Source organism: Lutjanus erythropterus, chromosome 18 (assembly GCF_056507025.1).
Source record: "Lutjanus erythropterus isolate fLutEry1 chromosome 18, fLutEry1.hap2, whole genome shotgun sequence".
Lineage (NCBI taxonomy): Eukaryota > Metazoa > Chordata > Actinopteri > Lutjaniformes > Lutjanidae > Lutjanus > Lutjanus erythropterus.
The window spans coordinates 26,966,186-26,978,239 of NC_139334.1; the positions used below are offsets into that span (position 1 = coordinate 26,966,186).

The 12,054-nt window shown below is 40.8% G+C and overlaps 1 protein-coding gene across 1 annotated transcript in view; it reads right to left on the minus strand.

Moving 5' to 3' along the window:
• atrn (attractin) overlaps positions 1–12,054 on the minus strand; it is a 199,021-nt gene that overhangs the window by 18,070 nt on the left and 168,897 nt on the right. The window contains exon 27 of the mRNA XM_084742147.1: positions 6,193–6,300. Within this exon, the coding sequence (XP_084598273.1) occupies positions 6,193–6,300 (108 nt within the window). The remainder of the gene's footprint in view (positions 1–6,192; positions 6,301–12,054) is intronic.

Sequence of the window (12,054 nt, forward strand, 5' to 3'; positions counted from 1 at the left end):
CTTTTCTCTCTACACAACAGCACACATGCCAACACCCACACAAACATGCAGGGGTACACAAACACACACACACTCGCACAAACAGAACCGGCAGATAAGGCCAACAGAAAACCCCAGACAGCTGATAGGATCAGTAAAGGGCTAGTAAATTAGAGGAGAACACTATAGTGAGAGTAAGGATGTCAGACGGGAGACGAGAAAGAAGAGAAAAAAAGAAAGAAAAGAAGACAAAGAAAAGTAAAGACAAAAGATGAAAATGGGATGACAAATGGGAGAAACAGAAGAGAAACAAACTGAGCCTAAGAAGGGGAAGACAAGGACGCAAGACCACAAAATAAAACCCAAAAGATACACAAGAATATGAATAAAGGGAATGAACAAAACAGTGAACAGAGAAGAATAAGTGATTTAAAAACAAAAAAGGGCTAATAAACACAGGAGATGAGAGAAAAAAGACAAAAAACATGATAAATTGAAAAGAACACAGAAACTAAGGAAAGAGGAGCAGGGAATATTAGAACAGACAAAAATAGAGAACAACAAACTGAAAATAGAGAACAATGTTTGAAAAAGTGTAAAAAAAAAAGGGGGGGGGGCGAGATGAGGATAAAAGAGGAGAGCGGAAGATGCAAGAGAAAAGAAAAGGAGACAAAGGAAAGCGGAGGGAAAAGGATGATAACACACAAGAAATACAGAAGAGAGCAACCCTGAGACCACATGATAGGACAAAGAGGACACGACAAAAAGAGTGGAGGAGGAAGAGGATGTGAAAAGACAAAGACAGAAGGAATCAGCAACCTTAAATGCATAAAAGAAAAGAGACACAAGTTCAAAAGAAATTGACAAAAAGAGATGAAAATATGATAAAGAGAGAAAAACCACACTAGAAAAGAATAGGAAACAAGAGAAAGGATAAAGAAGAAGGACACAAGAAAAGAAAAGAAAATTAAAAATTAAAAGACAAAACACACACAAGCATACAAAAGTAAATGAACAAAAACATACAAGATGAAACAAAAACTACGAAAAGAGGAGCAGAAAGGACGAAAATAGAGAATGTTGAAAAGGAAGGATGAGACGAGGAGAAAGAGAAGAAAGAGGAGGAGAGCAGTAGATGGAAGAGAAAAGAAAAGGAGACAAAAGAAAAAAGAAGAAAAAGGATGATAACAGAAGAACAGAAGAGAGAAGTCCTGAGACTATAAGAAGAGACAAACAGGGACACAGAAAAAAAGACAGGAAGACCAGAGAGAGGGCATCAGCAACTTTAAAAGAAAAAAGCAAAAAGAAACTAAGGATGAGAGAGGAAGATTAGAGAAAAGTTCAAAAGAAAAGGAGGAAAAAAGATGAAAATATGATAAATCAAAAGAACATAAAAGCAAAAGAGCAGGAGAGCTAAAAAAAAAAAAAAAAAGGAGAAAAAACCCACAAGACATAAGGAAAGAAGAACCGACAAGACAGAGGAGGAGATGAGGAAAGAACATGGACAAAAGGAACAAACTGGAGAACAGATGAAAAAGTGAAGGAAAAAAAAACAATAAGTAAAGAAAAAGAGAAGCGAATAGAAGAAAAAGGAAAAGAATTAAGGATAAAGGAGGAGTGAAGAGGCGGGACAGTTTCTGTTTCAGCAGGGATTTGATTAGCCGCTGATCTTCCCGAGGGGCCCTGCAGCCGTTGCCGGGAGTAACCTTGCGCTCGGGAGCCGAGCCCCCTTGAGATGCATGGCCCCTGTCAGAGGCGAGGGGCCCCCGAGTCACCCTGCTGAAACAGCCCTATAATTCTGCACTACATCTGCATTCAGGGGTCATTCATCACAAAGTGCACAGTCACAGGTACGCCTGCCTGAGGCTCCGTGCCCGCCGAATACTCAACTGCAATTTCTATAACTCTGCACAATTCCCACTTTTAAATGTTCTCTACTGCTGCCTCTGTGCTCAATATCTGCATTTAAATCGGCTCTATATGCTACTGCAGCTCCACTAGTGCGTCAAACTCTTCTATATAATAAAGTCCTCTCAACCACCGTCCCCAACTCGGCTCGATTTTAACATTTAAATCCACTCTGCTACTACTTCAGCGTACTCAAGCTCTACTTTTAATTCTTAAATCGACTACAGCACCACTGTACCTCTCACCGCTCTGAACTAAAATCTTCTCCATGAATTTTCAAAACTAAATCTGTTCAACAATTCTACCCTCAGTTTGCCAAAAGAGTGATAAATACAGATAAACTGCCTCAAGGGCACATTTAGACAGAATCAGGTGTGTGTTTATTTATGCAGAGGACACAGTCGCTGTAAAAAAAAAAAATCAGGAAATACCCTTTTATTTCTGATTGCTTGGGTTTCTCGCTATCAGCGCTCCCTCACCCCATGTAGTGTCTTTACCTTGTGTGACCACTGCTACACACTCTGTTAGGGATCAGGTATTAGTACAATAAAATGATCATGTACTTGTACTCATAAAACTATTACAATATCTTCAGACCAGCCACCACATCATGAAAAGTAGCCGCTTCAACACAAGCAAGTTAAACGAGTCCACTTATCTACTAATGACTGCAGCGACATGCTGTAAAATACTGTTCAAACTTAAATATCTGAAGCAAAAAGCTTCGACGTGTGTTTCTTTTTAGCAACTGACTGTAAAATTGCTTAACAGTCTACATAAAACTTATTATTAAGCACTCTTATTGGTACTCAGTATCAGCAAGCACCCAAATGTAAGTACCTGTATCGGTGCGTCCCTACTCCCTCTATCTTAAACAAATAGATGCAAACCAAAGGAAGCTTCCTGGTGTTGCTATTTTGCAGCATAACCTGCAAGCCAGACTCAGATGTTGAAGCTGGATGCAACAAATAAACAAAGCTGAGACACAGTTGGGTGAGTATCATTGTTTGGTCCATGAACTCTGCCTGACTAGCGCCCAGTTTCAGAGATATTTCAGGCTGACTGTAGAGAGCCTGATCTACCGGCTTGACATTGGGTTGCAATTCTCTAAAAGCTGACTCTATTTCAACCTTTTTGCTGCTGCCCACTCTGCCGCCGCTTAAATGCTCTCCCTCCGATCGAAATGATTGAGAGTCTGCCTGAATGTGGCCTAAGTGACACCATTCAAGTTGACATCAGTTGGGACTGAAGACTACAAGTTTGAAATTGGAATAAATCTAAATGTACCAGACCTCTGTAGCCAGCTCCTCGTCTCCAACTGTCATGGCTACATCAACGGCTGCTAGCCCAAATATTTCTGAGCTCCCAGTCGGATTCCCAAAATCCTCAAAATCCAAGATAGCTGCTCTAAAGCTTAACAGTAATATAATATTTACAAGCACTTCTTCCTTTTATATCTCATTAAATCAGTCAGTCAATCACTATTTTGTTTTGGGAAGTACATGTCAAGATCCTGCATCTTCCTGTCAGGGTTTTTCACAGTGATGACTGAAGTACTGATATCTAACAAAACTGAAAGATCTGACCAAACTGTCTGTGGATGAGTTGCACTGTGGGTAATGTTGGCAATCACATTTAACAAGGAAGTGGAATTAAAAAAAAAAGATGATATCTCTGGTTCTCCTGTGCTGATTTCGAGAGTTTACCCAACTCTCAAACGCAACTCTATATCATTGAAGAACTATTTTAAGCTTGGGGAACAGGAGCCCGCCGTGTATCTGATAAATCCTTTCAACAGAGGCATCGCACTGGATTAAAGGGTTAATTTGTCCAGAAAAACACCCACTTTCCCTGACAGGTGCGTAAGTCAGGAAAAGTAGGTATGGTTCATTAAAATTTTACTTGCCCAGGTTTTGAGATATTCTCATCTGAGGTTTCTGCCTCCACACTCTGATACAATGGTGAAAAGAGGTGAAAGAGGTGAAAGAAGTTTGGTTTGTAGAGCTCACAGCATCGAAAATGTACGTTTTAAAAACTAAAGAGCAGCTGACAGTTCCTCTGGAACTACGTCTACCTGGAGTGGAAATTTACTGTGATGAATTCTTTGCTTAATCTCCTTATGTGGTAAGAAAATGTGTAGTCTGTTTTTATTCTAATCATCGTTGTTGTTTAGAAAACCTTAGAGAGCACATTTAACTCCCTTGATTCGTCTGACTGTGACTCCATTAATTCCATTATTAGGAGACAGCAGGCACTTCCTCTTTACATGGAAATGTTTCTTGTTTACTCCACTGTTCACGTCTGTTTGTTTCTTCATCACTTGGTTCATAATATTTAAACCGTATGACTCTTCTGTCTCAGCTGAGATAATCAAATACATTCATGTAAGACAAAGTGCAGATTTATTTAACACTTCTAACACTTCTCCTATAAAAAGTGACGAGGACATTTCTGGAAAGATTTTTTTCAGTGCTTTGATAGGCGAAAACAAAAGGTCTGTTCATCTCCAGGTTACATAAGCTTCATAGAAACATATCTCCAAACCTTGGCATGGTTGAAAAATATGGCTTGAACCAGCCAATGTCGTCCAACAATATGACATCGACCCGTCAATCAATCTTCAAGTTTTATCCGGAGACAGCTGAGATTATTACTTTGCTACCTAGCAACACGTTGGATGAATGCGGCCACATGTCACGTCCCACGGCCACGACCCCTTTGGCTGAAAACAAAAGTAAAAGCAGCCAGTTTGTGTGTGTCTGTGCCAAACACTTCATCACAGGTTAGTTAAAGATGTAATTGAGTAAACCACATGTGCTGATTGTGCCTGTAGATGGAAGTGAATCATAAAAGATTCTTAGTGATTGTGGAACTAAAGTTTTAGTGTGAAAAATATGTCTCTATCATAAAACACCTGTTTTTAAAGTGGAGTTTGGTTCAACAGCACCAAAACAGTAAAATAAGGTGTCTTAACGACATAAAAAAACGTCACAGATGTCTGAAATACATCACCTGAAGATTTAATAAGTTAGTTGTATGTCAGGTTCATCCACTTTGATGGAGACAAACTCAAAGGAAGTGTAATGATGCAGGTCGCTGATTAGCAAAGACATAATATGATTGCTCACCTGACTGACAGACAAACTAGCAAAAGACTCAAAATTTTCTGCTGGATGCAAATCAAATTACGGTGGTGACGCAGGAGCAAAGCGCCCGCTCTCATCCGTGGCACGTCGGGTCATGACACGCCCACTTTTCAACGTTCAAATCAAAAACCTTCCAACATCGTGTCTCACCTGCCTAACCTGTTTCACTCAGATATACGTCATGATACAGAAGCTATATGCTGTAGAAAAGCATTTGGGTTCAAGTCATGTGACTGAAATCTTCGCAACAGAACTTGAACCTGACCGTCTGGTATGATCATGGTCACACCAACACAGTCACGATTTGTTCAAAATTCAGAGGCACGATTTAAGAGTGACTCTGTCCTTCACTCTGTTTGCTTCAGAAAGCCGTATATCCATATGGACAGAACTCGCTACCTTCGATTTCTCTGTCATTTATTCAAAAACACAGATGGTTCGATGCACCAAAACAAGTCTGCTTTGCAAGATGAAGCATGACTTTAATAGTGTCCCCCAGTGGTCTTCATTTTCGTGCCAGCAAACAGTTCCTGGGAGTGGGCGTTAATTAAATTATTTTTTTTTTTCCAAATGAAGAATATCTCAGCGTTGGAACGAAAGTCTTATCTCATTTCTAAGTATAGTCTCTATCTATAATACCTTACTCTCATCTGCATGTATTTAACTCCAGGGTTAACTGAATTCAGTCTCATTAGAATTCACAGCCTATCCACAATAACTGCCTATAACTGGTGTAATGTGCTGTTACTCATCAGCAGCCCACTTTCATCATAATCCAGCCTTCACACTGTCCCGGCAAATGTACACTGCTCTGACCCTCATTAGGTGGACTAGACCTGCACTGCTCTTCAAACTCCTCTTCCTAAGTGAGCTCAATTTAGCCTCCTTGGCTTCTTGAAAACTAATGGAACCATCTTAAAGGAGTTCAGACTCAAATATGACGTAAAACAGATGGTGAGAGGAATATCTATCTCCGCAGCGTGACTGCAATCACAAACCGCGGCCAACGGGCACAAGACCGAGCTCCCACTCGAGGGAGGATGAGGGACAACCCCCGATGACGGATGGAGCTCCCCGGTTCGCTGTCCTGTCAGCCCTGACAACAGGTGAATCTCTGGGGTTTGACGGCGATCGCTCTGAAGAAAGAGGTTGCGCTCACCTTGACGTTTCCTCCTATCAGGTCGGGTGGCTCCTCGTCCGTCTCCAGGGCGACGTTGATGGTGGCGAAAGGCCGGCTGGCCATCTGTTGCATCTCTCTCAGCAGTTGCTAGGGAGAAGGAGGAAGAAGAAGAGGAGGGCGAAGGTCATTGACCAGTAAACGCAGACCATCTATTCTCTGATCGTTAATGTGTTTCCCCTCTAATTACTGAAAATAATTCTTTTAAAGACTTTTTTAAAGGACTATTTCATATTTATTCAAATTAAAATAAAGGAGGTAAGGATGGATAAAGTATTCAGATCTTTTACTGAGGTAAAAAAGAACAATTACATATACTATATTATGCAAATATACCTCTTAATATGTAAATATATTGCACTGAAAGTACAAGCCCTGCATTACATAGTGCCTTTAGACCAGCATTAATTAATTTGGCAGCAACAACAAGGTGTGAACACAGCACTGACACCAATTTATAAAGTTGATATGATGAACTTGTTGGCAAACAACTGCTTATTTACACTTTCACACAGAGCAACATTCATATTTATTAAGACTTGTGCTTCCGGCCATCTTACAAATATAAGTAATTTATTAACTGTCTTTTAGCTCAGGTTTTGGTCTCCACCACTTGTAGAATAAAATGTCTGGCTATTTAGCTGCTACATGCACCAATCTATTCACCTGCTGGCTGCTAACCGTGTCTGTCTGCTGCTTGTTGCTAGACAAATAGCATAGAGTCAGTTTGACTGATTGATTTCGTGGATTATCAGACGGAAAAACAAAGAAAATCGAAAAGATAAAGCACTTAAAAACACTTCATTCATAAAAGCGAAAACACTTATTTCCAACATTGTTCCAAGATGTTAGAAGACAAAGAAAACAGAAGCACAAGACGTTCCAAAGCTGAAGACACGCCACCGTGATTTAAGAAATAACAAATAACTCCCACACCTAAAAAAAACAAGGCAATTTAGAATAACAAGGTCCTTTACCAGATTTTCTTTTGCTGTAAACAGCTGCCTGCTGTGGCTGGAAGTTAGCTTTAAAATCAAAACAATGAGCTGAAAGACACTAAAACACTCCTTTGAGCCACAGAATCGGATAATAATGGCTTCAGCACCATGAGCAACACTTTTCACATTACACACGGCCACTTATATATCAATTAGTGCTCATTATCCAAAATGGTGCTTTAATGCTTTAAGGACCAATGTGTGTGCAACCGCTTGACTTAACCTCAACTTTCCAAGCGTGTAGGACAAACAAAGGCGGCTACAAAACAAAAAAGAGTTACTGTAAAATGGCGGTGCAACATTGCGGCTTCCATGGAAGAGGACCCTCTATACGTATAAAAAGCTCATTATGAGGTAACAAAATATTTCCAGATGATTATACACTTAATCTACTGTTGTACATGTTTTATAAGAACCTTGTATGTTTTGTATGAACATGTTTTTGTAGCTGTCAGATGAACACAGTGGCGTGAAAAGTATTTCCTTTAAAATTAATGTAGTGGTGCAAAATAGACGACCATATGGAGGAAATATTAAAGTACAACAACCCTTTAAACTGTACTTGAGTAAATGTACTTTAAATGTAACTTTCCATCACTGCAAGGTGGAGGCACAGTCTTAGTTTGGTCTGATTTATAACATGGACCTCTGCCAGAGGAAGAGGAGGGGGGGAAGCGATTATGAGGGAAGGAGGAAGAAATAGGAGAAGGAACAGAGGCTGAAGAAAGAGAGAACAGATGAGGAAATAAGAAGAATTTTAAGAAGAGGAACATGGAGAAAGAGCAGGATGATGATCAGACTGGTGTCAAAGATGCAGTGGGAAAGAGAGGATGATGGGGGGGGGGGGGGGGGGCTGGAAAGTCTGAAGACCCCGGTAAACAAGATGATGCACCTGTGTCGTCGACTGTCAAAAGCAGCTAAAGTGTCACGAATAGAGAAGCAAACGGCATCAACTGTCAAGACACCAAGATCTGAATATACCAGCAGCAAGCCCCTCAAAAGAAAACAACACCTGCAACTGCTGCATGAGCGGGAAAACAGTGAGAAATGAGAAATGAGGTGAAAAAAAAAATCACAAGGGAGGGAAAAATAAAGCCAAACATGTTTGGGGGGAAAAAAGATCTAATTGATCATTTGTTTGAAATACATCTCCTCCTGCTTCACAGAAGTGAAACAGTGACGAAGGAGCATGATACAGTTAATGTGTGTGGAGTTAAAGCATGCGGACAAAAAAAAATTAAAAGTATTCTGACACAATCCATTGGCCTCTGTCTCATTAGGGTGAACCATTACAAGAAAGTAGGCGCGAGTAAAGGGCAGCGGTTGCGATTCAACTTGAAAGCACACATGGTAGAAACCACAGGTGGCATTTGTGTGTCGATGCGTGTTCACGTCGGGGTCAAAGGGAGAGGTCGACGGCCTCCTGGTCGACTCGCAATTAATCTGCTGAGTGTTTTCGTCCCCTGTGATGCCGTCAATTGTGGTTATTGACATGTTAGCACTTTCTCTCTAAATGTCATGCCTTATAATCAGATCCTCATTAGTGGTTACAGAAATAGCTTGAGGGGGATCTTTTTCTTCCTACAGTTAAGCCTGAAAGGGGGGAAAATGTCTAAATTTAATGTCCTGGATTCTCTTTTTGGAGCAAGTCAGGACATTATTATTCCTGCATGTGTGTGGGGATGTGTGCCTGTATCCTGATCTCCAAAAACTCCGGTGTGTTGTAACAGCTGGGCTAGACGGAGCTGAACCTTCATCTTCCTTGAGTAACTACTTTCAACATTTTAGGGAATATCCTGCTGAGTAAGACGTGAGACAGATACCACTTTTATGTCTATTAAATATGAAACTAAGGATTAGTTTAGCTTAATAATAAAGACTAGAAAATATATATAGGCGGAAACCCTGGATTTCTGCCGGCCTACCAGCTCCTCTAAAGCTCACTAAGATATCACATGGTCTGAGTCAATATGTGATTGTGACTGGATGCAGGGTGTCCATTAATTCCTGAGAATGGACACTGAATACATAGTTCCAGTGAAGCTGGAACAGCCTGTATCTAAAATGAGTAACCATAGCAACAAGGATGCAGTCAAATGGGACCATACTTTGGAAAAAATAGTAACGGTAGTCCACGGTGATTGAAGTTTATCAAAAAATTAGACACATGATGTTTGTCAATGTAAAATGTCAAGAAAGTTGCAGCTTGCGGTAGTTTTGTTTTGTCTGAAACTGCTCAGTGAACTACATGTCTCATGTCACACAATATTTGTCACCAACATCACTGTCCCTTGTAACGTTATCTTACCCTGAAGTGTTTTATCCAGCAGCCGCTGGTCCTTTTATCAGACATGGAGAGAAAGACAGAGTAAAGTTTTACGATGAAGAGCAACTTTCTCGACTTGTAGAATTAACTTTTGAGTTTTGTCATCATTGTGAGGTTGCCAAGAGACCGACAGAGAGGAAGTCACCCCTCCCAGAAATCTAACAGAAACAGCCCCGCAACAACCCTAAAACCACAAATTGTCCTTTTTTATTTGTTAGTGAGTTTACCTTTGACTGAGCCAGGTTAGGCGTTTCCCCGTTTTCAGTCTTTATGCTAAGCTAAGCTAACTGTCACCTGCTTAATACTGAACAGACAAACATGAAAGTGGTAAGAAGTTTCGGATCAGTTGATCTACGAAAAACATTTAGGGTGACAATATTACCTGTCATTAATATCATATACATCATTTATCAAGTAAACTATATCTGGGGATTAAAGCTTCCCAAACATGAGTAAAAACTTTCTTTTACTTAATGCTGTGATACAGGTTTTTTGGCAGTTTGCAAGAGAAAGTAAACATTTTTTTAGGCGTAACCTCTCCAAATAATTGAGATGTGAAAATGTCAATATTCTTGACATTTTTGTGTATCACAGGATACATCAATTCATGGGGGGGGGGGGGGGGGAGTAACAAAAATAGCTCTAAACTATTCAAAGCTTGTAGCCTTTCTTACAAACTATTAAGGTTAACATTCCGCACTGTAATTGGCTGACCTAAAATAAGCAGCAGCAGCACACACACACACACACACACACACACACACACACACACACACACACACACACACACACACACACACACACACACAGAAGAAGAGCCATTTTGAAAGTACTGTGAAGCGTCTGCTGCTGTTTAATGCCATCCGATAGAAGACGGTGCCTAACGCTGCCTGAATGAATCACTCATCATTCAAGTTTCCTTTTCACTCAAATTTGCTCATTAACCACAAGGCCATTCAGATCGTACGAGTAACGGAGCTGGCATGGGGTGCTTTCGTTCTCAACTGAACTCGATATTTTTTGCACAAGGAAGTTCATTAGCAAATTTGCAAGTTAATAAAACATAAAAGTGCTTAATAAGGCAGTGATAAAACAGATTCAGATTATGACTTTTGTGGAGTTGATACAGTATAAGAGACGGCTTATAAAAAGCTGTCATATCAAACGGAAAGAAACCAAATCAGTTGTGACGAGCAGAAACTATAAATAGAAACGATGCATAATAGTAGAACAATAACACTCATGAAGTATGAATGAATCTGAATACAACGGCAAAGAGTTGCCTCATTACCATGCACACAAATAAAAACATGAGGCTGAGGCTCGCCCAGTCCAACGTCTTGATGTTGGTACATTCTTCGCTGCCGCCGCAGCAGTCGGCACGCAGAAACACATGAAAACGCAAATGAGCAACTCATTGTGCCGAGTCGTGATTTGTCATGATTAGAAACCATGCTGTGTGAAGCATCTGAGAGCCAAAACATGTAGCATTTGCGAGTGTGATGACTGCTGGGTGTGTAGCAACACCGCACACCGAGCAGTCTGCCACATTCTGGGGCAAGTAGTTAAATCTTATAATTTGAAGCCACCTGGACTGTTTCTTCACCTGTATGGTCATCTGCAACAAAAAGTGAACTGGGAAAACTACATCTTGCCCAGAACAGAGCTGACAGACTAGTTTTACAGTGCCCCATCAGAACAAACACATTCAGCACGCACCGTAAACTCTTATGGTTACCAGTAGAGAAACGGTTTTGCCTTGAGCACAGTCGCATTCTTCAGCAATAACATTTATTCCACCAAACCCAAGTTTTTACACAGTCCAATCAAAAGTTGTATCTTTTAGTCATTTCAGCAGAAGAGCAGGTGATGGCCAAATGATTACGAGGGTTGGGTCTGTTTCAAGTTTTGCCAGTCTGGAGTGCGAGCTTAAGCTGGTTTTAATTTTACACTGACCGGCTGAACTGACATTTGTCTTTATGAGACATTCTGGCACATCTGAGACAGACAGACACAAGTCGCTCACAGTGCTGTCAGCTCTTTAATAACATTAATCACAGAGGACAAGTGCTCTTCAAACATTAGGAAAACACAGCTGGGGTCAAGTAATTTAACAACCACCTCACTGATGGTAAAAACTATAATACAATGACCAACATAAACCACCATGTGCTCACAAACACTAACAAAAGGTACCTTTATTTATTCAGGGTAGGTTCACTGAGAGTGAAGGAACGGCTTGATCACATTCACACCTGGAAGCTGCCCAGTACAACCACAGTCTTACCTGCTGGCCACTGAGCAGTTCCACTGGAGCGGTTGGGGTTAAAGGCCTTGCTCAAGGGCACCTCAGTGGTGTTAATGAGGGAGGAGCAAGCGCTGTTTTTCACTGCCAGTCGAGGGACTGAACCGGTGACCCTCCGGTCCAAAGCTTGCCTCACATACCTTTAGGTTTAGGCCACCTGAATGTTGGCATTTACTGCGCTGTTCTAACCAGAGTGCGTGCTAAGCTAAGTTGCT